This window comes from Callorhinus ursinus, unplaced genomic scaffold (genome assembly GCF_003265705.2).
Source record: "Callorhinus ursinus isolate GAN/ISIS: 27379988/994484 unplaced genomic scaffold, GSC_fseal_2.0 scaffold20, whole genome shotgun sequence".
Classification (NCBI taxonomy): domain Eukaryota; kingdom Metazoa; phylum Chordata; class Mammalia; order Carnivora; family Otariidae; genus Callorhinus; species Callorhinus ursinus.
The window spans coordinates 3,254,886-3,282,025 of record NW_027397082.1 but is presented as its reverse complement, the minus strand read 5'-3'; the positions used below and the strand labels follow the sequence as shown (position 1 = coordinate 3,282,025).

At 47.6% G+C, this 27,140-nt stretch overlaps 1 protein-coding gene and 1 long non-coding RNA gene across 3 annotated transcripts in view; both read right to left on the bottom strand.

Moving 5' to 3' along the window:
• The window catches only part of LOC141374622 (uncharacterized), a 214,310-nt gene extending 213,808 nt beyond the window's left edge, over positions 1 to 502 (bottom strand). The window contains exon 1 of the long non-coding RNA XR_012381643.1: positions 261 to 502. This is a non-coding gene — a long non-coding RNA (uncharacterized lncRNA). The remainder of the gene's footprint in view (positions 1 to 260) is intronic.
• Positions 503 to 3,183: 2,681 nt separating this feature from the next.
• On the bottom strand, positions 3,184 to 9,058 carry PRLHR (prolactin releasing hormone receptor). Of its 2 annotated transcripts, none has more exons than XM_073904128.1 (2): positions 9,027 to 9,058; positions 3,184 to 8,430 (listed from the first exon to the last, which is right to left on the bottom strand). In XM_073904128.1, exon 2 carries the CDS (start codon positions 8,422 to 8,424, stop codon positions 7,312 to 7,314), a length of 1,113 nt encoding a protein of 370 aa, XP_073760229.1. In that variant the 5' UTR covers positions 8,425 to 8,430; positions 9,027 to 9,058; the 3' UTR covers positions 3,184 to 7,311. The 2 variants fall into 2 exon arrangements, with proteins under 2 accessions (XP_073760229.1, XP_073760228.1); XM_073904127.1 differs by lacking the exon at positions 9,027 to 9,058 and adding an exon at positions 8,700 to 8,812.
• Positions 9,059 to 27,140: the final 18,082 nt, after the last annotated feature.

The following is a 27,140-nucleotide window of genomic DNA, read 5'->3' as shown; positions in this document are numbered from 1 at the left end:
CTGACTCCTCCTCTGGACCTGCGAATCTGTTTCCTTGCCTCTTTGCCTCCCACCCCTTCCCACCATTTCCACTAGCAGGATGGGATCTCTGGAGTCCCCAGCACATACACAATAAAAGCAGTTTTGTGTTACTTCCCACTTGGAGATAATGCACAGGAAATAGACAATCAGGTGACACAACCATGTCAGAAGCGGGGGGGGGGGGGGCGGGCAGCGCTCTCCAGGCAGCACCCCGCAAGCGCACACACACAACCACTCACCATGGAGACCGCTGGATCCCCACCCGCTTGCCGCACAGGCAAGGGCTCAACAACACGGAAACTGCAGATTCCTTCCTCGGAAGTCAGACGTTGTCTCCACAGTGATCAAGGGACACCTGAGAAACTCCGGATCACTTAGAATAGGACGACAGAACCTGCCATGAAGAGGAGCCCCAAAGTATGGCTTCTCCACGCCAGGGCCGGGCAGCTGCCCAGGGCAAGAGAAGCTCCCCCAAGGACTGCCTGAGTGCATCCTCTCCAAGCCCCGCCACCAATGCCAGAATCTCTCCAAGAACCTTGAATGCGCCTCACCCGGCAGGTGGCAGCAATCGCGCTGTAGCGCCCGGGTGCCTAGACCACCGCCTGCCCCGCGGCGCCCGCATCCCTAGGCGTCCACCTCCTGGCGGCGCACAGCCGCAGTGCCCAGGGGCTGGAGCCGGGAAAGAGCAAGGGAGGGGGCCCGAGATACAGGGCATGGCCTTAGCCTCCCCTCGGTTCTGGGAGTAGAGTGAGAGGCAGAGGATGGAGACCGAAGGCAAGCCCCGGAGTTGGGCGAGAACTGGAGGGCATGGAGTGGGCGCAGGTGCGGGCGGTTCCCCGGCGCAGAGCCGTTGCAGGACACTGAGCACCGGGGATGAGGCTCAGGCCCAGTCTCTGGAGCAGGTGAAAGACGCTCAAGTGCTGGGAGCGGCGGCAACACGCAGGCTGCCTGGACAGGCAGTAGCAGGGAGCCCTCCCTCCGCCTGCGGGCCCACGGTGGTTGGGCCCGTCTGTGCTCGCAGAGGGGCTGGGAGGACAGCGGCACCGTCGGAGGCGACAGGGAGGCCACCACAGCGTCGACCACGGCAAGCCCTTGGTGTAGGTCCGGCGCTGTTGGCCACAACGAGGTCTGCAACAGAGGCGTGCAGCCCCTCGAGTGCAGCCCCTCCAGCGCCGCCAGCGCCTGGCTCAGCGGCGGAACAGCCACGACAGCATGTGGAGAGATGCTCGGCGAGGACAGTAAGCCCAAACACAGACACAGCGTGGTCGCTTGTCTGCAAGAGGACCACGAGGTAGCACAGGAAGGCGCCGTGCACTCAGTGCTGGAATTCGGGGGCCGAGGCCAAGGCCAGCGGCACAGGAGCCCAGGACAGAGGGCCAGAAGTTAATCATATGGTGCAGGGACTGCGTGCTGCTGCGGATGTGGACGCAGAGGGTGTTGCTGATGACTCCCTCTGAGCCTTTGAAAGCACATTCCTGTGGTGGGAGACACCCTCTGCCCTTGGCGGGGAGAGTGACCCCAGCAGCCAGGCCATGGACACTCAGCTGGTCCCTGGGGGCCAACCCACCCTTGAGCCAGTGGGAGGTACTGGTGCCGGCGATGGACACGCTGGTTAGCCGGCAAGCCCCACCAGAACTCCTGGGTCCCCACGAGACTATCCTCTAGGCCGGCGATCCTCCTCCACCACCGGAAGTTGGACACCTCCTTTGCCGCAGGCCTCATGTGCCAGACGACAGGCCCTTGGGTGCCCTGATGGAGCCAATTCCCCACGGTGAGGTCGGTTAGGTCAGGCAGAAGGACCTGGGTTCTAGCCAGGTCTTGAGGCTTTGGCTCAGCTGCGTGTGGAGATAGCTTATTATTAGTCTCACAATAGGCCTCAGAAGACATCCATCTCTCAGAATGTAACAGTGTTGTGAAAACAGCCCAAGCTCTGCAATTTTACCACAGAAAGGAAAGGGGCTTTGCTGGAGGAGACTGGGGTAGGAAGGAAAGGGGAATAAAGGCTTGTTTTAAAGAAACCATTATGGCCATTGAAGGCACCTACCAGTGCTCTAGCTTTCCACCTGTGCTTGCCCTTGGCTCTTTTCCTTGATAACGAGGAGGTCAATGTGCTTCCCAGTATCTGCCGCACGATGGGCAGTGGCCTCGGAAGGATTTGCCCCACATAGTGACCCCACACCCCGCAGGGCCAGGGCACCCATCTGACTGCCCCAGGGTATGTTATGCTTCAGCACTGAGCCCCCTACTCAGGTGGCTGGGCCATGCTCCTAGGATGAAGACCCAGGGGTGATTGTGGTGTTCTGGGTTAGAGAAGAAGCCCAGCACCTGACTTCTAACCCAGAGCTGAGACCTGGAGTTTTTATTTAATTTTCCCAGCTCAAAGGATTTTTTTTTTCATTACTTGGCAATACTGAGCGTGTATGGTGGGGGAGAAGAGAGTAGCTTTCCATTCATCATTAGATGTCACTCCAGAAGGAGGAGATGAGTTCTGGGACTGTGGGATTTAGTTGTCAGCAAGTCAAGAAGAGGATTCTTTGAGACTGAGAGAGGGAGGCAAGGAATACTTAAAAGGGGAGATTGTCCTTTGCTTTTTCTGGCTCTGGTTTTCTTGTTCCAGCCCCAAACATCAAAATGAAACACATTTGACCTTTTGTTGTTAGGCCCCCCTTAAGAGCTCTCTGTGAGATTTAGCACATTAAGGGCCCAGCTGGAGATCCCATGCAAACTCCTGTTGTCCACCTCTGCGTGCAGCTTGTCTGGGAAACGATCAATGGTGTGAGCTTCAAGACCCCACAGTGGGCAGGAAATGCAATGGGCAGCAGCCCTCCACTGATTTGATGAAGCCTGCCTCTGCAACAGAACTAGCCAGAGTATCTCTCCAACATGATTCACCTTATACGAACCCACAAGAAGGTGGATGCTGGAATCCCACCACTTCCCACTGGGGAGGAGGGAGCTTTAGATCGGACGTATATTATAGATAATATAAGAAAATAGCAGAAAAGGGCCAGAAATAGAGAAATCAGTGGGAAACGAAGAGGAATTGAGTTGGAAAGCAGAAAAGAATGAGTGTGCACACTCAATTTTCAAAATAAAGCTTTCTACTTCCAAAGAGTGATGGAGAATGCACAGTCTTTTAACATATCAAGGATACAACTCTCGTTCATCCAAAGGAATACTTTACATGCCCAACATCTGTATGTAGCTTATCTCACTTTGCAAAATAGGTGGATCCCTGGGAAGGTGTCCATAAATGTATTTTTAAATCTTATTTTGTAAGTGTCAGAAAATCCTCTTTGTAACACTGTCATGAACATTTTGGAATCTAGATGATCAAATTTGGTTTATAGACCCATGTGTTGGATGTTTTTAAATTTCCCAAGTGATAGGTGGAAACAAGTAATAAAATGCTAGCCTTTAAATAATGATCCAGATTAAGGATGAATATAGAAATTAAGCATGAAATTCTCTACTCTCCTTTTGATGGACCTGTCAATTTAGGCACATGCAATTTTGGAAAGCACAGAGCTTGGTACCATGTACTGAAATGCTGTCATTACTGAGGTTGGAGCCAGGGGGTCATAGAAGACCCCAAATGAGCAGTTCATATCTGGAATTAGCTAGAAATGACAAATCCAGATTGAGTAGCATGTTATCCATGATATGATTTATTTTTGCTTTGACCCTGGCCATCCCAAGGTTATGTAGTTTACACTAGGTATGTAACTTGAGCTGGTACTACTGATTTAATATTTATTGAGCACCCAAAAGGCAGCAAACAGTGCAAGCCCCAGCCTGAAGAGCTTCATACCATGAGTCAGTAACACATGCATCTTACACATATAACAAAGACATCAAGGCATGGAGGGAACTCCATTGAAGATCTACCTGGTAAAACAAAAGTGCTCCTGACCTCTCGTCTGTGGGGGATGGACCCTGGGTTCACTCTCAGATCTAGCTACGCTCTTTCCTGGGTCCCCTTGATGTCAGCTCCATGCCTCGCATTTGCAAGACTACTAAATGTTCATAAATGCAAGCCACAGGACCGAGATGGTTAAGTAGCCCACCTGAGAAAATAAACCTGGAACTGAGCACCCCCAATAAAAGAGCAGGCAGAAAATCCACAAGAACAAAAATGCAGGAAGGTTACATCAATTGGAATATTGTTACCTTAGCATCTCTCACAGTTGCTATTTCCAGGTAACTGTTGCCAACACATATTGAAACACTCCCTGGCTGATTTACTGAGATAAATCTATTGATTGGCTGCCAAAAGTGAGACCCAGTGACAATGCTTGCAAAGAGGATTACAGAACCTCCTGTCAGCCTCGGAATGGGCTGTTGCCAAGTACCCGGCTGGCTCCGTTCCCAGCTTTATGGTTCGTATGACTCCTTTGCAGGAGGAGGACTGGATGCTTGGTATTAACTAAAATAAATTACATTAAATAAATTTTCCACCTCAGCGCTATGTGGATTTCTATAGGACTCACTTCTGAGAGATTTTTTTTAAAGTTCATTTGTTTTACAGTCAAACTAGTCCCAGATAGATTTGAGATAGGATAAGAATTAATTAGTTGCTGTTCAGGGGGCAATTTGGATCATTCATAAAGATGTTTATAAACACAGCATAATTCTCCAGCCTCTTTAGGCTCTCCATAAAGTCCATGTAAATGTTAAAATTTTTAACTTAAGTTGTAGGCTAGGAACAGCGGGTGGCTTTTCTAGTAATTAATGAGGACACTTTCTTCTCACAGTTGATGTAGATTTCAATCAAGCTCATCAGAGAACACTTCAATTTTTTTAACACCCTGGAAACCAGGATTTGGAATAATTCATGGTGTATAACTTTATACTGCGAATGAATCTAAAGTTGAAAAAAAACTGATTGGACTCATGCACTGCCTTACACATAGGAGATTTGTAAGAAAACTGTTGAATGAATACCTATATATTTTGATTATACGGATTTGCCTCTGTGTGATTCATGAATACTGGTCTGAAGACTAAAAGAATATTATTCCCCAAGTGTAGCATGTAACACCCTGACAGAATTCAACTCCAAATTCATAATACCTTTGGCAGGTATAAACAAAGCTTCATTCAGATGTTGCTGAGATTCATTAGAGGATAATTCTTAAGGGGCTTAACCTTGGATGCATATTAAAGTCACCCAAAGTGCTATGAAAAATGCTGAGGCCCGGGTCCCATCTCAAATTAGTTGGACCCTCTGGGGATAGGACCTAGGCACTGATGTTTCTTGAAAGCTCTCCAACTGATTCTAGGAGCAGCCAGAGCTGAGAACCAAGTGACTTAAGCCTTCCAAAACTGAAACCACAATTAATCAGATCCTTCCCCCAACTAATCCCAGCCTTTCCCCAATCGCCTCCATTCTCCACACATTCCCATCAAAAGAATGCTCTGAGGAAACATGAAATGTCTGTCTGGCCTTGAGCCTCCCAAGTAATAGAGCTGCTGGAAGCACAGGAGTCAGCCTCTGGGATGCCTGGGGGATGCGCTCGTTTGGAACGGGGGAGTCACATAATGCTGTTGGTGGGCTACATTTATTAGACCATAAGCTTTGTTCTCCACATCCACAGATGAAGCTGAAAGTTAGTTATTTGTGCCATTGCCAAAGGTAACTTGCATCTCCCAAGTTAACCTGCTTTTTTCTTTCTCCCAAGCCAGGCTTTTCCTGCCCTCCCCCATGCTGCGAACAGTCTGGCTATATAACTACTAAAGATACATATTGCTAACTAGCCCAACCAGGAATACTTACTCTCCCATCAGTGGCTGCTGGCACTGGAGTAATAGGACTTAATTCTTGTCATCCCCAAGTCTTTCCCCTCTTTCCCTTCCTTTCCGGGCACACTTTCATGAGTGAATGAGCTCATTTTAGAGAGTAAGATAAGGAGAGAAGTTAATTCTACTGTATAGTGAGCTAGGGTGGTACTGGAGTCTTACAGATGATAACAGACTTGTAGTTGCTGCACTAGCTCATGCCCTATATGCTCAGGGGCTGATCTGACAGGTGGATATCGTGCATCACTTCCCAAGACTCTCACCTTCATTGTCCAGTCACTACTCCCACATCAATGTGAAAACCCTTGTCCCAGGGCACTTGTCCTCATATACAAAATTCTCAGGAGGTGAAGGTGAGGATTATCAGCCTGGTATCATGGCCCAACAGTCTTCATCTGACCCCTTAAGCCTGGAAGGAATGAAATGTTTGATTGCAGTTGGGTGGGAGTTTATTTTTTGGTTCCAGCCTTAAGTAAACTTCTCCCAGTCCTTGCATTCTGGGTTGTGTTCCAAGCGTGTCACCACCGAGCAGGTGCTGAGCAGTCAGATGACAGCTGTTGAACTGTCGCTACTGAGCAATTAGAGAATGCAAGAGAATGCTTTGGAACATGGTTCACATTGAATATTCAGAAAGCCAAATATCTGTGTACCTGCCCTGTGGCAAACACTGGGTGTGTCTACACAAACACACAACACACAGAGATGTCTGTCCCGTGCACAGTTACATGCCCCCTTAAGTGATTTGGACCTTTCCTTCTTTACCCCTATATATCTACCCCTTCATTGACTAATTCATCTTATCATTTTCAAATAGAAGTTAGGGGATAAGGAGGGGGGAAGCAATAGCAAGACCTTTTGCAAGGTGGCTCCTGAGTGGTTTTGTGCTATAAATTCAAGTGAATTTCAAAGTAAAACCCTTTTGGTGTGGAAAGGTCTTATTCAGGAAATGCTGAAATCCCAGATATAGATTTGTAATACATATTTCCCTGCAATCCTAGGAATTAATGGATTCAGATCGACTCATCAGTATCAGGTATGACAGCTCAGTTGAGTCCTTTTTAAAAGGCAACCCGAAAAGCTTCACCAGCCCCAACGCAGCCATTTTAAATCTCACCCCCATTGTTCCTTCAACTCACCATTGAGCAAGCAGAAGGGAAAGCAAGGAAGACAGCCACGGCTCTGAATTACTGTCGTGAACCAGGAGAAAGAGCTTTGTTTGGCATTCACGGGCGTAAAGAGGAAATAATAAATCCTCTCCCCTCTCCCTGGCCTCTTCCAAGCAAAGCACAAGACTCCCACCAAAACCCACTTCACATTTTACATAGACACAAGGACAAGGCAAGGCAGCTGGACAAGAGGGCTAAGCTGGAAGTTTTGCCACGTATTGGATTAGCCCTGGTGCTGGGAATAAGCGCTCCAGTCCGGCCCCAGGTGGGCACCCTCGAGACGAGTGGACGTGGAGCTCCCCAGCCAAGCCCTGGCGCGGTGGCATCAGATGACCACGCTGACTGTCACGGTCTGGCCGTGCGGCGCGATCTTGCGGGGCCAGGCAAGCAAGAGCTTGCGCAGCTCCTCACGGAAGTTGTCGTGCAGCCAGGCGTAAATGAAAGGGTTGTAGCATGCCGAGCTCATGGCGAGCCAGTGGCAGAGCAGCTGCACTAACCCGAAGGCGTAGGGGTCTATGGCGTGCGGGTCGAGGTCCCGCAGCAGGTTGAAGACGTGCAGCGGCAGCCAGCAGACGGCAAACACCACTACGACCACCACCAGCAGGCAGAAGGTGCGGCGGCGCCGCGCACGGTCCCAGTCGGCCTGGCTCTGGGTCACGCAGCCCGGCACCACGCGGTTCCGCAGCTTCACCGACACCCGGACGTAAGACAGGAGGATGACCAGCAGGGGGAGCAGGTAGGTGACGAGCAGCAGCCCCCAAGCATAGAGCTGACGCTGGCGCTCCTGAGACCCCCAGAATTCCTCGCAGAGGCGCACACCGTGCGGCTTGAGCTCGACGTGGTACGTGTGCACGGCGGCCGGCAGCGCCAGCACCGCGGACAGCGCCCAGATGGCCAGCACTGCGTAGGCGCTGAGGCGCAGGGAGATGCGCCGGCGCAGCGGATGCACTAGCACGACGTAGCGGTCCACCGCGATGGTGGTGAGAGTGAACACCGACACGTAGACGGTGACAGGCTGCAGGAAGAAGACCAGGTGGCACAGGCCGCCGCCGAACACCCAGCCGCGTGGCTCGAAAGCGTAGGCCAGCGTAAGCGGCACGCAGGCGGTGCACATGAGCACGTCGGACAAGGCCAGGTTGCCGATGAGGAAGTTGGTCACGTTGTGCAGCCGACGCACCCGCGCAATCACCAGCACCAGCAGGCAGTTGCCCACCAGCCCCACAACCACCACGATGCTGTAGAGCAGCACGATCAGCCCCTTCAGCCGATGCACCAGCTGCAGGCTTTGGAAAGGCGTGACGGCCTGAGCGCCTGGGTCAGCCGCCGACCCATTGACCGCCGAGGCCTCCGTGCTCTGGTTGGCAGGAGTTGAGGCCGCCGGTGGCAACCCAGAAAATAAGTCAGGGACTGGGGGGCCCTGAGTCGCCAGTGAGGCCATGGCCACCTGTCTGAAGAGAATCAAAGCCTGTCACTTCCCACTGTCCATTCAACCCTCCTACACCAATCTTGCCCCCCCCAACCTCAATTACCCAAATACTCCCTTTAGAATAACTGGCCAAAATAAATAACAACAACAATCAGAAGTGCTGTCATCCCCCCCTATGTAAAAATAAATCTATGGGAGATTACGTGTGCACAGGTTATTTAAACGTCTCCTATTCAATGTAGAGCCTTGGCAGTCCACGCAGGTCAGACCCAGAAGCATGGTCCTACCTGGTGAGTAGGGCTTGGCGGGCGGGAAAACGCTCCGGGCAATGAGGGGCCGAATCCCGGCTGTCCTCTAGCGGTCCTCAGCCCACGACGGCGGCGCAGGCTTCTCGCTTCCCCGCGGGAGCTCAACAGATTCAGGAGTTCCCAGTGGGCTCGCAGTTTTTGAGAGGGACTGGGAGCGCCTCCCCTCCGCCCCGCCCCCACTCCAGCGCTCCCTTGTATGGAAAAATGGGGGCGGAGCGCGCACCACCAGAGTCGGTGCTTAGACAACTAGGTAGAAGGACAGTGTGAAGACGATGGAAACAGAAAAGGGAGGAGGGTCAGACAAACCTGGGTCAGAGGGACGAGGGAGAATCTCGATGCGGGAGCTCGTTGCGCCTTGGGAAAGTCCTGCTCCGGAGGAGGGAGCGGCGGATGAGGAGCGAGGAGCGGCGTCAAGCGCTAGGCTCTCAGGATGACCCGGAGCAGGGTAAGCAGTGGAGTGAGGGATTGGAGCTACACCACGGGATGTGAGGGAGAGCTGAGCGACCCGTCCTTAAGAGCTGGACCCTGCTTAGGGTCTGGGCTGGAGTGGATAGGAGGTTCTGGCAGGGATTTAAAATTGAAAGTCTGGAGCTTGCCGCAGACCTTCAGGCCCTCGCCCTTCTCGGGACCCCCTGAGCCCTTCACCCAGGCTGCGGCGTGCCTGGAGAGCCACGAATCCAGCCAGTAACAAGTTCAGAAGAGCGGACAGCTCCCGCGGCGCGCGCGCGCGCACGTACACACACACACACACACACACACACACACACACACACACACACACACACACACACACACACACACACACCCGGTGCGGCGCGTAGGTCCCGGGGGAGGACAATTAAGGAGTTCCCGCCCCTCTCTGGGTCCGAAGCTTTCAGAGAAGGGACCTGGCCTGATTCAAACAGCTGCCTCACCGCCTGTTTTCTGGGCTGGGGGCTGCCGACTCGAGAGCAGTAGGGTGGAGTGAAGGAAAATAAGCAGGGGTCCCTATGGGGTCAGAGGAGGGTGCTCCTGCTGTGGGTCACCGCACTTAGCGCCAGTGACGACGCTGTCTTACCTTCCTAAGTCAGAAAATACTGCCCTCATGCCAGTTACCCTACACAGGCACACTTCAATCCCTGGCCCCCAGTACTCCCCTACTCACCCTTGTCGCTCTTTTTTTTTTTTTTTAAGATTTTACTTATTTATTGGAGAGAGAGAGAGCGCGCGCCCGCGTGCAAGTGGGAGAAAGGGACAGAGAGAGAAGCAGGCTCCCCGCTGAGCAGGGAGCCCAACTGGGGGCTCATCCCAGGACTCTGGGATCATGATCTGAGCTGAAGGCAGACACTTAACTGACTGAGCCACCCAGGAGCCCCTGATCTTTCTTTCTCAGCCACCATGACCTATCGTTTATCTGCCTGACTCTTCCAGGACAGTAGGCAAGTTCCAGGACTGGGACCCTACCATCTTCCTCCTACATAAACACACCCAGGCCTCCTTACCTCATTTTAGGATTAAAAATAATACTAGTGATTGTAGGATTTCCATAAGGATAACAAAAGTAACAAACATCTGAGAAGCTTAAAAATTACATAAAACCCCCAGTAGCATTAAGTTGTCACTGAAATGCATATTAACCTGGACCACAGTGGGGGAGGGGATCAAGGAAGGAGGTTTTGTAACCTCCCTCCTTTGAAACTATCTCATCCCCTCATTGTCGCCTCTCTGGTAAGCTCTTGTCCTTTGTCCTCTAGCTGCAGATAGCCCACTTAGGCTGGAAAGAAGTAAAATTAGTCCACCCTGCAAATTCAAGTGATTCACTCATACAGGAGGAAAAGTCAACATCGGAAGAAAAGCAATCAATTTGATGCAACTGTATCTATTCTAAACCCACACACTCCCTGAGTTATAATCAATACAGCTAAAACCAATATGATATGGAGAAAAAACATCAGAATGAAATACAATCTGGGCCTGTCTAATCCTTTACCTGTAATGTTTCCCATCATGTTCACCCACAGGGTTATATGCGCCCAAGAGCAGAGGCACTCTTTTGCTTCCAAATATCTTAAGCAGAGGAAATTGTGCTAATGAAGGTGAAAAAGGATTTGGGATGTAGTTAGGCCCCATAACTAGAGCCATCATTCTGGTCGATATCACTGATACATAATACTAAAAATAATAAAAAGACAACCTTCTCAATATTTGCATGCAAAGGTCAGTATTTGGAAGTTCACCATCGGGGCACCTTCCAGACAAGACGGTTGGTCATTTGCCAAGTTCCTGATACAGATAGATGATAGATAGATAGATAGATAGATAGATAGATAGATAGATAGACAGATGATAGATAGATGTTTAAGCCAATCTGGCTGCTAACATGTTCTCACCATTCCTGTCCAGTAACTCTCTCAGGGGTTGTTCCCTTTCTCCAGCATGCCGGTTGCTTGGTCCGCACTCAACTCCACATTCTTCACATCCCACAACCCAACTCAAAGATTCTTTGCCCTTTCATGATCTTTCTGTCCTTTATTATTTTCTACTTTTGAAAGTGTTTTAGCCCCCTGTCTCCACCAACCATGACTGTAAACTCTTCCTGGATGCCTACAACATGCCTGAACCCTGCAGATACCCGATACATGTTTCTTTTGATTGAATGGATAAAAATAGCCACTCTTTGTTGAGGGCTTTTTACATACCAGGCACTAGGCTAAGTAGATCACACACCACATAGTTATCTCACTTGATCGCCTCAGAACTCTTATTATACCCATTTTATAGATGAGGAAACTGGCTCTTCAAGGCTCGCTGAATAATGGCACAACTAATAAGTAGCAAGGCTGGAACTTCCACTTAGATTCACCTGATTCTGGAGCCAAAGTACTTCACTACTTTACTGCCTCTGAATGAATGAGAGATGCACCTGCACACACTGAAAATACAAGTAGATTCAAATGGGATTAAATAAATATAGGAATCCCTCTGCTGTTGTGGTTTATCAAAGGAAGCTCTAACAAATCTAAGGGCAACCCTAGCATTATTATGTTTAAGTTAAACAGATCTTTTTTTTAAAAAGATTTTATTTATTTACTTGAGAGAGGGAGGAAGAGAGCACAAGCAGAGGGAGCAGCAGAAAGAGAGGGAGAAGCAGGCCCCCCACTGAGCAGAGAGCCCCTAGGACCCCAGGATCATGACCTGAGCCAAAGACAGACACTTAACCCACTGAGCCATCCAGGCATCCCTAAGCTAAACAGATCTTTATGGCTCACCCCAAATGTCCCTTGCTTAGATCCCATGTAGGAGAAAAAACCATAGGCTGTATGAACTTCAGATGGTAGTATGCTTTATGGTGGCAGGAGGCAACAGGATATAGAAAACAGAAGACAGAGACAACAGATAAGGACCGCAGTTAGAATTCTGGGAAACTGGATTAAGGGATCTGAAAATTTTATGCCAGCTAAATTCATGCTGAAATACTGCAGTTAGCCCAACCATATGAGAAAACACTAGGGATCTTTTTTTTTTTTTAATTACTAGATGGGAGACAGCAATTTTTTGAGACTTGTCTAGGTCCAGGCAATAAAAAATAGATGCCCCCTAGAAGAGAGTTTTCTCTTTTAAGCCTGTCCTGTGTGTATTCCAAGAGCCAGGCTCCCCTCCCCGACCCGGGCTCCCCGGGCTGAGCCGTGCAGAAGATCTAGAGGCCAACTCAACATGGCAGGGCTGGCTGCATACAGAAGACAACAACCTGAGCCCAGCAGTGTAAGAACTGACATGACATCACAAACTAAAGTGAAAAAAAAAATGTGTTTCCTTTAGATCACTTTGAGAAAGTGCTTTTCATCACAGACTCCAGACATATCAATTATCACTTCCAGCTTTGTCAGTGCACACCCTAGTCATTTTTAAATTCTCCAACACAACTTTGCCCAAACAGAATGGAGGCTTAAAAGCTATTATGCTGACCAGAAACAGTCCTTGGCTGAGCTTTTCTTCTCAGCCTATTCAAAATCAAAAGTGAGCCCCCAATAGCCTTGTGCCCTCTGCGGTGGCCTGTGGGGCACACATCTTGCTTCTGCCCATTTTAATCTGGGCTGCCAGGGAAAGGAGTGGATGAGCCCCCAGAGTAACCTATTTACCTACAAAGTTGGGGAGGAGTAGGAAACTCTTCCTTGCCACAAGAGGAAAGGGAACAATGAAACCTGCTAAGTCAACCAATATTTGTGATACATCCATGTGAGAAGGGGTAGAAAGGTGCCCTGAGTGAGAGAAAGAAGTGTAAGATATATTCCTGCCCTCAAAGAACTCACAGTCAAGGGCAGAATTGGCTAGACACAGTTAGCTAGGTGAGGAAACTATGAAAACAATCCTAGGTGCTACTCCAGGAAACTCAGTCTTAAAACTGAAAAACCCTGTGGCTTTAGTAAATTAGCTATCCCTGAGACCTGATTTCCAGTTCTTTCCAGACTTATATATCTCATTATAAAGCTGTTTCTTTATATATATATTTTAAATAATGGTTTGCGCATGAATTATGCACTCAACTAAAAATAAGACCTTGAGGGGTGCCTGGGTGGCTTAGTCAGTGAAGCATCTGCCTTCGGCTCAGGTCATGATCCCAGGGTCCTGGGATCAAGCCCCACATTGTGCTCCCTGCTCAACAGGGAGTCTGCTTGTCCCTCTCCCTCTGCCTCTCCTCCCTGCTTGTGCTCTCTCTCTCTCTCACTTGCACTCTCTCTTTCTCTCTCAAATAAATAAATAAAATCTTTAAAAAATAAAAATAAGACCCTTGAGTTAGCAATCAGGGAAATAAGAATAGAGAGAAGCACTGAAGTACTCCATATTGACGGGCACTCTTGCATCTGTCCCTACACCCACCTCCGGATAAGTCTCTTTACTATGCAAATACTTAAGGAAATTAGTGCAAAGGACCTTTTCAGACAGACATAAAACTTTCCCCACAACACACACTGAAAAGGTGATCAACACATAAAATTGAAATACAATAGAAAAGGCTTCTCTAAGCAAAGCTTGTGCCACAGCAAACAAGAGCTCCCCCCTTGGCTGGGGGAGGAGGTGATGTCTCAATCCCTCCAGTTTTCTTTCACCTCCTCTAGGTCTGGAGTGTGACGCTGTCCGGTTCCTCAAGCAGGGATCCCTCAGGAAGTAGTTCCCTGCATCTCCAGCTGCCGCCTCTTCTACCTGCTACCAAAGTCCTAAAGCCCCACATCTAGAGGCTATCAAGACAGGAGAACCTTCTGCCTTTTGTTTTAAACTGAAAACTCACAACGTTATTGAAAGAAAAGAGTCTTTGTAAAGGACCCTAGGTTTCAAATAACGCTGCCACTGATAAACTTTGTGCATCAGCCTGAGTTCCTCCTTGCAAACACTGGAGCCCACTCTGGCTGGTGTACATAGAGAAGAATGGCAGCTAGCCCACATAATTGTTGGGAGAACTGGTCAACCAGCCTCAAGGCTAAGCTTCCCAAACCACTGCTGGTGAAGAAAGCCCCACGTACAGTTTTGCTGCCACTGTTTCTGTCACCTCCACCAATGCCACTTCCGCGTTAGGAACGCAATCTTGTGGCCATCACTGTCCCTAAAATTCAGGCGCCTCTGCTGAACTTTGTCCAACAAAATGAGGCCCCCTTCCCTCGGGTCATTCATGTCTGAATGCAAGTCTCATCTGGGTGCATCAGAGCCAGGATGCCAAACCTGAGTTTTAACTGCAAAGTATTCTGGGAATTTGGAGTCTGACCTCCACTTTGGAAATTTAATGAGGAATTTTTCCAAATACAAGCAGATGATGAGCAGCTGTGAGTCATGACAAATATTCACTAACCCCTGTTATCAGTGTTTTACAGCAGTGACACTGTAAAGAGCAAAAGTTATGAGGAGACCCCTATGCTCTCTTAATTTCCTACCCTGCTTCTCTATCATTTTGAATGAAAATGTCAAGAGAAACATGAGAGAATTAAGGTTGTCTTTTGAATACTTTATAATATATTAATTTAACCTACCCTAATATATGTAACTAACTGTGCTCCTCTTTATGAAAAATAAAAAATGCCAAACAAAACTAGTTTCCAAAGATACAAGGAACATAGCACCACATTATACCGGGGTTGCTCATCTTCAGTACTATTGACATTTTGGGCTGGATAATTCTGTGTCAAGTGGGGCTGTCCTGGGCATTGTAGGATGTTTAGCAGCATTCCTGGTCTCTACCCTCTAGAAGGTAGGCACACATACCCAATTATGACAACCAAAAATGTCTCTAGACATTGCCAATATCCACTGGGGGTAGGAATAAGGGACAAGATCATCCCTGGTTGAGAATCAATGCCTCACACCAATACAGCACATTCAAAGTACACAAAGTACTCTCCTTAGAAATGCTACCAGCCTTCATGGCCAACTTTCTTCAGACATCTTGACCCCAGCATTGCATTTGGAAAACATTTCATTTCCCATTTCTCACCACTTCCTGAAATAGCAACAGGGCAAACAGACAAAGATGATATTTAAGAGGAAAAAAAAAAATCCATCCCTAAGGTAAGGTAAGCCCAAGTTTGTCAAATGGAGGAGAGAACTGGTTCCAAAGCCCAAAGAAGGAATACACAGGGCTCTTGGGCTTGTGTAACAGCCGTACCTCTACTAAATGTGAGTTGCTGGGCAAATTCTTTTTTTTTTTTTTTTCCTATTTCTCTATGTTTATTTATACACACCAAACACCTGTTAACTCAATCATTTTCACTTTTTAAGCTATGTCCAGTCCTCTGGGGAGCAAAGTAAGAGATAAATGAACAAATAATTGTACGTTACAGAAAAGTGGAGAAATATGAATCAGAATAATAAAGGGAAAAGATCATCCAGAGTCCCATTATCTAGAATATTCATTAATTCTAATTTAGTGTACTTATTTCTAATATTTTTCCTGAATATTTTACTTTTTTAAATTTTATTTTATTATGTTTTGTTAGTCACCATATATTACATCATTAGTTTTTGATGTAGTGTTCCATTCTTTATCCTGGAAGAACCCCAACCCTGAAAAATATAAGAAATCCATAATGATGCCCACTTCTGGAGGATGTGGAGAAGATCCAACGTGAGTGAAAGAACGAGTACATAGCTGGCACACAATAATGGTGGCTACTCTTGGATAATTCTTTGTCCTGCCTTATGTCACTTCCTCTTGTCAAGAGGGGGTCATTCTAGGGGACATTCCCAAACTCTTCCACTTGAACATTACTCCAGAAGACAGTCTTTTTAAGAAGAATTTTCTCTTTCTCAGCCCAAATGCTTTTCCTCATTTCATCATTTTTTACCAGGCACACAAAGTCCAGAGCAAGATATTGTAAGAAGAATCAAAGACAAGAGGGACAGGGAGGGAGAAGGAGAAGAACATTACTGTTTAAAAATCTGCAGTGTAGTAAGAGAGAAATCTACAAAAATCACTGAGATGTATGACCATGGTCAATGCCACTACCATCCGCTATGAAAGAAAGACATTAATGATCACTGGGAAATTTGCTAATTGCTTTAGTAAATTTGAATTGTGTTTATCCTTATAGATCATATTTATTTTCAAGCACAAGAGTCTTTAAAGTGTTCATAGCATTTTTCAACTCAGCCATATCAGCATTGCCACTGTTATTTAAATATGTTCCCCTTCCTGTGTTTATGTGAGCCATGCACAACTTCAGACCCTCATGAATGTGTATGAGTTAGGTGCTCAGGTGGCAGGAAATGAACATGAAATGAGTGCTCATTATGTCTTTCTAATCATCAAAGTGTTCTGCAGGCTGAAGCTTTGTGTCAGGAATCCATCCCCTTCTTTCCCCAGCCACTGCTTGGCGTCATTTCTTCCCCGAGGAGGACTGCCAGCAGTCCCGGCTTCCTTGTCAGGACCTGGGGTGGAATAACTGGGTGAAATTGCTTCCTTCTTCCTCTTTGCTGATTGTTTCATTTTGAAATGTAGTCTTTAACAATATCCCAAGTGGTCTACGAAGGATGCTGACAGTGCAGCCTGTATTTGGTGCGATTATGCAGGGCTGGGGTGATCCAGTTTGGCTGAGTTGCTAGGGCCCTGGCAACATTCTAGAGCAGTTCTAGCCCCTGCCTGCCCATGGCATATCTGGGGGATTTCTCATCAAAGACGGCCTCACTGCAACCATCCCTGGACCTCATTGTGTTCCTAAAGATCCATGAACCAGCCAGGTCATCTTCTCTGGTGACACTCTGTACAAAGAACCTCTAAAAGACACAAGGCTTGACCAACTTGTCAAGATCTTCAAGATCTCAGGACACTTTATTTTTTCACTTTTGATTAGATTTTCACCAATACTTCAGACATTAGCAGCACGGATGGTGTATCCCAGTTCTACTAGTAGAAAATATATACAAATACAAAAATAGATAAATAAACACAGAGACAAAAACAAAACACTTGAAAGCCATTTTATTACATTCTTTTTGAAAGACAGAGACAAGGCAATTTGCTTTCCCATTTTGATTCCAGCCCTGCCTCATTATCAGCTAGAAATGGCTTTTGTGGATGGCAAAAATCATCTTGCATCTGCATTGTGCCATTTAGCAGTGAAGGGCTATTTGTTGTCACATTTAGATGGGAACCTTGACCTTGCAGGAGCCCCTCATTTGGGTTTCCATTAATATATGTCTCCTGACAAAACTCAGTGATGAACCCAAACCGTATCTCATTATGTCCATCTCTGAATTATTATGTAGACACCTCTAAATTCATTCTAGTGTCACTATCTAGGGTGAGAGGCCCTTTCCAACATTTTTTTAGACAAAATGCAGAACTGGAATGGTCTTCATGGTGTTTTTCAAGTGCATTATACATGTGTGCACACGCACATGGCATTCAGAGTTGGTAGTTTGGCAGCTGGAATGTCTGGGATGGTGCGTCTTCCCTGTGTCTTATCTTTGTCACCAGGGAGACAGCCCTGGCTTTCATGCGAGGAGATCATGAGCAGTGTCCCTGAAAAGGTGAATAGCAGGAAGGCATTATTCTTCTCCCACTGTGGCCCAAAGACCACCTTCATCAGAATCAACTCTGGTGCTTATTTAAAATGCAGATTGCTAGATCACAAGACAGACCCATTAAGTCAGAATTACTGATAGTGACACCTGGGAAAATGAATTTTTCACAAGCACTGCAGATTATCCTGATGTACGCTCAAGTGTGCGTGTCCTACAGTCTGCCATCAAGTGGTGAATCTATATAATCCTGGCTCCCTACTTCCCCAGCGTGGCTGGGATGCCAGCCAAGGGGGCACAAGGCAGCTGCCCGGGGACCAGCAGGGGATTCCAGCCCTCCCTCTCTCCTTACATGATAGGTATTGGACAACAAGTCTGTTATACCAGTTGGGTGCTTTCTCTACAGTTTATCTTTTTCAAGTTATTTTTAATGACATAAATAGCACATGAACACATTCCCCTGTTTAATAAAAATGAAACAGATAAGTCTAAAGTCCCCTTGACCTTAATCCCAGTCCCTCCCTCAGAGGTTACACAGGCCCCTCCCTGCACATTTAACTACATATGTCTAAACCCATAGAAAAGAAGTACTGATGGACATTTAGGTTGTTTGCAACTTTTTGCTTTTTACAAAACTCACCATGATAAAGATGCTCCAGATGTTGGTCAAGGAGTACAAACTTCCAGTTCTAAGAGAGCTAGTGTACAGTATGGGGACTATTAAAAAGACTAAAGTAATAGTATATAATATTAAAGTACAATATATTTTAAAGTTGGCAAGAGGGTAGATCTAAAATGTTCAAGCCCAAAAAAGGAATGGTAATTATGTGACATGATGAAGGGGTTAGCTAATGCTACAGTGGTAATCATTTTGCAATATGTAAGGGTATCAAATCAACTCATTGTACACCTTAAATTTACACAATGTTATATGTCAGTGCTGTCTCCATAAAGCTGAAAAGAATATTCCATATATTAATATTTGAATTGAGAGTAAAGCATATGATCAGTGATGATGGTTCCTAGCTGCCCAAAATATTCTTATACAGCTCTGTATTCATTATTTATTTTGTAAAAACTCAGGATTTGAATTCAGAGAAATCAAAATCAAATCAAATCAACATGTTCCCATATTTCTCCTTGGGGAGAATTCTCCTGGGACCATTCAGCAAAAGGAAATTTATAAGTCACAAGATATGGCCCAATTCACATTGACCACCAGCGCTGCAGGGAACTCTTTTTTGCTTAATGAATTTTAAGAGCTCGTTATATAGGACATGAGTTCTCATCATGGTCAGATGAGTATGGAAAAAAAATGCATCATTCTTCATGGGTGTTGGGAACAACCACCACATCCTCCCAACTAATAGCTAATAAAATGTCTAAGGCAAAATCTAAGCTACTGGACCCCTGGATCAGGTGGAGTCCATAGGATAGGCTAGAACCTGAATCACCATCCAGGCTCTTGTAGGAGTGAGCTGGACAGGAGCAAACTGCTGGAAGAGGTGTAAGGGGGACATGAATGTTTCCAGCCTATGAATCAGGACACCTGGGTGCAAACTCCCACACTTATAATAACTTTCTCAGTCACCCAGGGCAAGCCCTCTCCAACTCAGGATCTCCATGTCCCCATCTGTAATCCTGAAGGTCTCCATAAGCTCTCATAGTTCAGGAGTCCAAGATTGTGGCCCTGAGATAGTCAACTATCTACACACCTGGATGACATCAGCTGTCTGCACACACCTGGATGACATCAGCTGTCCATACACCTGCCTGGCATTTGTCTCCAGTTCCACCTTAATAAAAGGTGGTCCCCCTTCTGTCCAAAGTACTTGGACATCCTTGACAGCCTCACTGTGGCTTTGCTCACTGCAGATCTGGCCTTCTTACATATCTAGGAAATCACCTTGGGCCCTCGGATTCGCACTTCACTGAGGAAGAATCCTTGCGGGAAATAGTTTGGTCCCTGCGTTCACCTCGCCACGTTTCAGCTCTCGAGCCCCAAGCATTGTGAGGAAAATCAGCCTGTGTCATTGTTGGCAGGCTTCAGAGTTTCGTTAAGTTGTGTTTCGTTTGTTTCCTATGATTCACCAGATGCAACCAACTCTGTTCCTCACCCTCCCTCTGCAGGCATTTTCGGGACAGGTGACGGCTCCGCTGGTTACCAATGATGCGTGTGCATGCAAGATTTAAAAAGTTGTAATAGTCTGTCTACTGTTCCCCAGCTACTTTCCTTTCATATCACAAAGTTCAAAAATGTAATTAAAGGTGGGGGTGGGGGGATGGGTTACTCTGGTGATGGGTATCAAAGAGGGGACGTTCTTCATGGAGCACTGGGTGTTATGAACAAACAATGAATCATGGAACACTACATCACAAACTAATGATGTCATGTATGGTGATTAACATAACAATAAAAATTTAAAGAAAAAAATGTAATTAAAGGAGGCAGAGGGGTTTTTCCCCTTACATTAAACCCGCAAAATTAAACATAGCTAGAGAGCAACCTGAGATTTTTCATATGCAAGTATCTTCATTAACCAAAAAAGAAAACACACAGGACATAAGGCAATAAGGTGGGGATCTTGGGGTTTTTTGTTTTGTTTTGTTTGTTTTTAGGACTTGTCCAGTCATGAATCGAATGTTTAAGCAACTGACAATCCTGGGAAACATTCGATAAGACTTAAGACCTTCATGTTTTCATTTCACATGCAGACACACTCGGGCCAAAAATCATGTTCTGAAAAGTCCTGAAATTCTGTAGCTTACCCAGACCTGGTACTGGTCTTTCTAGTGGAAATATCTTACCGCACGTGCAGATCCCAGGCCCCATTTTGTTCACCCCAACCTCCCCCCCCGGCCATGTTCCTGCTCTCTGTGTCACGGGTGCATGCACGCGTGTGTGCGTGTGTGTGTGTGTGTGTGTGTGTGTGTGTGTGTGTGTGTGAATGTCAGGTGGGGACTTAGCCACACTCCTCAGATCCCAGAAATTACCATCATCTGTCTGAGTAAGGCCCCTTGCCTGTAAATGTTTTATTTTTTCCCCTTGTCTCCCTTTATAGGCACTTACTCTAATGATTTCATATATATATCCTTGGATATACACGTAAATCCTTGAAATAAGTGCTGTGGGCTTGATGGGAGGCTTAATTTACATAAATGTTACTGTGCCATAAATCTTGTTCTGGGGACGCATTTTGTTCATTCAATACTAGCTTTTAAGGTCCATCCCTTTCGCCATGTGTCTTCTACTTCACCACTTGTACCTGCCGCCTTGCCTTCCCGGGGAGATGGCGTAGCCTGCGTCAAAGGGGACGCTTCAAATCGGTGTGGAAGAGGTGAACTGTGTGGACAGCCTCTCTCTGCCTCAGTACAGAAGTAGCTGCCACGTCGGAATGCAGGCTGTGCTGATTTTCTAAGAGGCCTCGAATATACAGCGACTTCAACGAAGAAGCTTCTCTTCCTTCCAGGGGCTCTGCCACCCAACATGGCGTTCCCATCTCTGGGCACAGTTCTCCTGGCTCCCCGGCCAGAAGGAAAGCATCAGAAATCCCGGGAAAGACACGCGCAGCCCTTTCCCTGGCAAGACCCAGAAGTAAGATACCTCTTCTGCTCACAGCCCTCATGGCCATCGCTTGCTGCAAGGGAGGCTGGGGATGTCACACATACCCAGCTAAAGGTCTGTTCCTTGTCAAAGGAGCGGTTCCTGTGACAGCTAGCCGTCTGTCACGCGGCACTGCTCCTAAGCTGGTGGGCAGGCTGTGCTTCGTGGCCCTGATCGTGCTTTCCTGCTCTGAGCCGCCCAGGGCCCCCCACTCTGGGGCTGTCTCGTGGGAATGCACAGGGCTGCGAGGTCCATATTTGCATGCAAGAGGCACTCTTGTCTTTGTTGCTTCTCTAGCCTGGCTCTACTTTCTATCTGATTTCCTCACTTCCCTAATTTCTGCACGATGGGAAAACAATTTGTTATTTGTAATCCATCTGCATTCTAAGAAGAGGGGCTCCCACAAAGAATCCTCTGCTTGCTAAGCAGGGAGGGAAGGGGGAGAGAGGTTGAGATTGCCCAGCCTAGGGAACAGGATGGAGGTATGGGAGATGGACAATGTAGTCATGGGGGGGGGAGGCCCACAAATATCTTGAGGGAAGTTGGACACAGCTTTACTGTTGTAAGAAGTAACGTCTCACAACCCTTCGGGAAACCCTAAACCTTTCACCAGTGAATTGGGCATTTGATGGAGGGGGAAGTAAGGACTGGATCCAGAAAGTGCTGGGTCTGGCACGCAGCTGGGCGCGAGGTGAAAGTAGTGGCTGTCCGTGGGGTCCTGGTCGGTTCAGGTTGAAATTCCACACGTCAGAACCAGCCTCGATCCTTCTGGTTTGGGGAAGAGGGTGTCTCAACTGCTGACAATGTGTTGCTGCTGGGCCACTGGCTCCACCCAACGGTGCTCAGCCCCTGCCCCAGGTCCTTCCCAAAGGAGCCCAGGGAGATAGGCACGCAGCCCAGAACTCAGGGGGAAAGGATTTTTTCCAGGTGAGGAGACTGAGGCCGGGGGGAGGGGCAGGTCAAGGTTACCCAGCTATTCAGTAGTGCTGCAAAGTCCTGCCTCCGGGTCTCTGGAAGTCCCACCCTGTGCTTTCTCCTCGGGGTGCAGGGTGCTTTCTTGAAGCCAACAACCGTGTGGAAGAGTCACAGCTTCCGTCTGGTTTCCCCCATCTTTAGGACATGTCTCTTCTATTCATTCAAAATAGAAATCCAGGCTGGTTGTGCTCCCACAGTAGGAAAAGTAGAGAAAAGAGCTGGATGCCAAGGTCAGCTTGGTTCCTTCCCAGCTCAACACCTTTGGTGAGACTGTGCCCGCCCCCCGGGGTAAGAACATCCTCAGTCATGTTTATCTTGGAAAATCCTGCTTATTTGATACAACCAAGAGAAAACTGGACTGCTTCTCCCCATTTTGAGTCCACACTGACCTCTGTCCCCTTCGCAGCCCCTCCAACGCCGGCTGCCCACCCTGGTCCCGGACGTCAGCTCTCTCCTGCCTGGACTTCCTCCTCGCGGTTTTGTTTGTTTGGCTGAGGGTCCCCGTGAGCCCAGCCAGCGACAGTGATTTATCCTGCCCCTGTTCCCCACGGTATTCTGTAAGTTCTGGTTAAATTAAACCCAGATGAAGCCGACTCGACAGCTTCCAGATTTAGCTGAAGCCGCCATGAGCAGGAGGGCACCCAGAAGACACACTGTTGGAGACAGAGGGAGACAGTATTGTATCTGCTTTGTAAATGCAACCTTTGCCTTTTTCCTTCCTTTCCTTGAAGGCAAAGCAGTGATTTTACAAGAGAAAGGATTGATTTATACAATGTCCGTTCACCTTCCTCCTTTTCACTGAAATGGCCCTGGAGCCGAAGCAGACACCACTGGGGAAGAGTTCGACTTGGAGCAGAGGGCAGGTGGGCGTTGGTGTGTCTGGGATGTGAGGAGTGGGGCACAGTCCCCGTGAGGAGCAGTAAGAGGACTTGTGCTGACAGGTGTCCCCGCCCCCCTCAGCCCGGGCCCCTCCCCACCATCCCAGGAGTCCTGAGACTGGCAGCATTCAGGCAGCACATCCTCTGAATTAATTCCAAGAGTGTAACTCGTATCTCCTGCGGCATTAGCCTTTGCCTGCCCTGCTTCATTATTCCAGCGAGGTCTGGTGTCCAGAGCAGCCATCCCTAAGCTCGGTGGTTCAAGGCTACAAACTCCTAACATCCAAGTCTGGGCAGAGTTCTGGGCCAGAACCCAGAGACAGGAACAGGGGAAATGGGAAAATAGTCTCACTGCACACCCCCCGCCCCCCCCCAAAAAACAACTGCTCTGAAAGTTAGAGTCTCATGGGAGACACGAGGTAGGCCCGGGAGAACGATGGCTAAAGAGACGCATTACACTTGGGAATAAGCTCGTCGTGGTTGGAACACATGCATGAGGGAGGAGGCATCGGGGTAAGTGAGTGGATGCCCAGAGGTGGTCATCCAGAAGGCTTCGTGGAGGAAGGAGTAGAGAGCTTTCCTGACCACTTTCTGGTGAGGGGGGTGGCTGTGGTGAGGACATGGGCTCTGGCTGGCTGTGATGCTGGCTGAGTCACCCTACCTCTCTGAGCCTGTTTCCTCTTCTGTAAAATCAGTTTCGTAACAGCCCTGACCTCCTAGCGCTCCTGTGAGTCTAGAGACGAGACACTGCATAATGGGCTCCGGGCAGGCCCTTGCACGTGGTTAGTGCTCAGCAAATGTTTGTTTCTATCCCACAGTCGCCTTGAGGAGTAGGTAAGATTGTTGGGCTCATTTCCAAGACTTGGAAGCTGAGGCTCAGAGAGATTGAATGATTTCCTGAAGACCCTGGACCCTGGGTCCATCAGCCTCCTCACCCCACCACTCCACGTGAGGGCAGGACATCAGAGCGGTGGGTGCTGCTAAGAACACCAAGGAGCTTCTGACCTTGCAAAGCAGTTCATGCAGCACACACAGAGTCACTCATTTAATTCCCTCATAAAATAGAGAGGGCAACCGTTCTCACGCTCCACAGCTTGGGGATTATGAGCCAGATTGCTGGGTTCATCTCCAGACTCCACCACACATTAGGTATATGGCTGTGGGCCATTACTTAAACTCTAAGTGGCCTCAGTTTTCCTATCTCTAGAATGGACACAGTAATTTGTGTCCCTATCTCATAAGATCAAATGACTAGCACCTGGCACAGAGTTAGTGCTCAGTGAACCGTAGCTGTGATGATCCCCATTTTACAGACGGGAACCTGAATCCTAGAGGAGCAGAGGCTTAAAGCTCGGTTTGTAGGATTCTTCCAATTTTCCCTTAAGGGCCTGGCCCATCTGCTCCAGACTAGATTCGCCAGCTGGAGCATGTCAGTGCCTGCGTCAGCCGCCCGCCCAAATGAGCAACCACCTCTATCTAACTGAATCCGTGCATAATGCCTCCTACTATCATGGGATTCTTTCGAAAATATTAAATAGATGTGTTTTTATTTCCAGCAGCTTCGTCGCTTTTTAGCCCAAATCAAGAATTTAAGTCTCAAGAGTAAAGAGCCATGTAATTGTGACAATGATTAAATCAGCATTGAAAGGCTAATTTTGACGTGTGCCTTGAGCAAGGAAAGTCAGAATGAAATAAGCAGGTTGAAGGCACACTCGGATTCTAGACTAGGAAGAGAAATGCCTTCAAGTTCAGGTGAAAACACTGGAAACGTGATGTGCTTTTTTTTTTCCCATGCCTAATAAAAATCTAATTAAGTCCCAGAGTTTGCCACGGACAACTCCAACAAAAGCATGATGTGATTTAATAAACAGGAAAACGCTCAAGGGCACGAACAGATTCAAGCCATCAAGAGGTGGTGTTGCCAGGATTTATATAAAACTGATAGTAAGCATAGTCTACAAATTTGAGAACTATTGCCAAACTGTGTATGAGTACCCGATGCTTCCAAAACTATTTTAAAACATCGGTAGTATAAACTCACATTTACAAATGATGTCTGATCTCAAATCTTTTCTTCCCACTCGAACATAAGGGCTTGGAAAACAAAGATGGGGTACCTGTTACTTTTCAAGGGTCACAGGGCTAGAGTAGAGAATCTCTTCCCCGGGACAGAGGCAAGTCATGTGGACAAGGTGTGAGGGGGTTACCAGGCTGTACGCCCAGCCCGAGCTCACTCTGATGGGCAGTCATGAAGAAAATGAACACATATTTAGATAGCATCAATAATAATAATTACAATGATGATTAATAGGAGCATAGGGTCTGAGTATAAGGAAATGCCTGTCCCCATATTTCACTTATTTACTTAAGGCTCAGCCTTCCCTGGAGCCAGTCTGGAAGAAAGACGTGGGCAAACTAAGTGTGTATATGACAAGAAGAAGTGCAAACTGATAAGAAACCTACAAGCCACATCCAAGAGGAAAGAGGAAGGCCCTGGAACTGTTTCGGTTAAAGAAACAAAAGAAGAGCAGTTAACAAGACCTGGGGGTACAGCAGGAGACACTGAGGGCTCCAGAAAATTTACATGTGAGATTGTCTTCAATAGGAAGTGTCCTACAAATATATTCTTCATTCATGTATTTTTACTCATAAGAATATAGTAAGCAGACTCGTTTAAATGCAGACATATTATTTGTGCATCTATTTTTCTTGAATATATTTTTAAATGAGTTAACTATATTCAATGACTATATCATCTTAAGGCTATAGTCTTATGAACATGTTCTTATAAATATATTCATGTCGCCTCCACTTCCCCTCGTTTCCTCCGGGACTCCCACCTCTGTGGTCCTCATCATCAGTCTCTGTTCTACAGCCTGACGTCAGCAACAGGGAGTGAGGGCAAAGACAAACAACTTCTTTAAAACACTTCTATGAAGACAAAGGGAGAATCAGTAAGTTAAAACGACCTAGTTTTATCTGATCTTTTTTTCATCAATGTGGTGAATTGACCATGGGTATCCAGCAAATTGATCTTTTGTGAATTAACCTGGTGGCAGGTTATCTGGAAGAGGTAGAAAGGTGTGCTTTTTAGCTGGCCCCAAGTCCAGTATGACATCACTGTGTTAGTTGGTATCAAAGTCATTAAAATAAATTGATACATTGGCTAATAAGAAAGCGATACATATTTAGATAACATTATTAATGATAATGACCCTTCTCCTTGACCAGGGGTGATTGAGTCAGAGGTGGTCAGCTGACCCTGACCCAAGCAAGGCCATCAGAATTCTTCCCTAGGACTTCTTAAATTGAAAGTGGGAAGGGAACGAGCCCTCCCTAAGATAGATCCTTGTTTCAGCCACCAGGTAAAATAAGCCCCCACCTGCAGGGAAAGAATAGAGCTGACCAGCACAGAGTGGCAAAGGACATGGAACAAGAGAGCATATTAACAGTGTCCAAGCACCCGGGTCCCACTCTTCTTAAAGCCCGGGAGGGGAAGGTGGCTAGTTCCCGTCTCGCTGGATGGGTCAGGCCACGCCTAGAATGAATCTTAGAAGATGAGAGAGATTGAAAGAGGAAAAAAAAACAAATCCGAAGACCTGGGACGTCAGAGTGGCCCAGCCCCGAGGTGCCAGTGGCGCAGGTGGCTGGGCAGTCTGGATGAGGAGAGTTAGGTGCACAGAAAAGTCCCGCTGGGGAGACAGGCCACACCTGGAAGAGCCCTCCAGGCCAGGCTAAGAAGCTGGAGCTTTACTCTCTAGGAACTGGGGCCCCCTGATGGGGGCCTTCAATAGGGGAATGAAGCTCATTGGGGGGTAGGGAGGCTGAAGGGGAATAATGGGGAAAGGCAGGAGATGGAGCGCCCATTGAGAGTTCCAGAGGAGCAGTGAGGGGAGCCCACCGAGGCAGGGAGAGTGACGGAACCACCCTGCAGCCCTTCCCGCCACTGGGTGTGCCAAACTTCTGTGTGGGGCTGGG

Bases quoted from the DNA above. Each gene is read 5' to 3' on its own strand.
- PRLHR (XM_073904128.1), bottom strand. From the start codon at position 8,424: ATGGCCTCACTGGCGACTCAGGGCCCCCCAGTCCCTGACTTATTTTCT.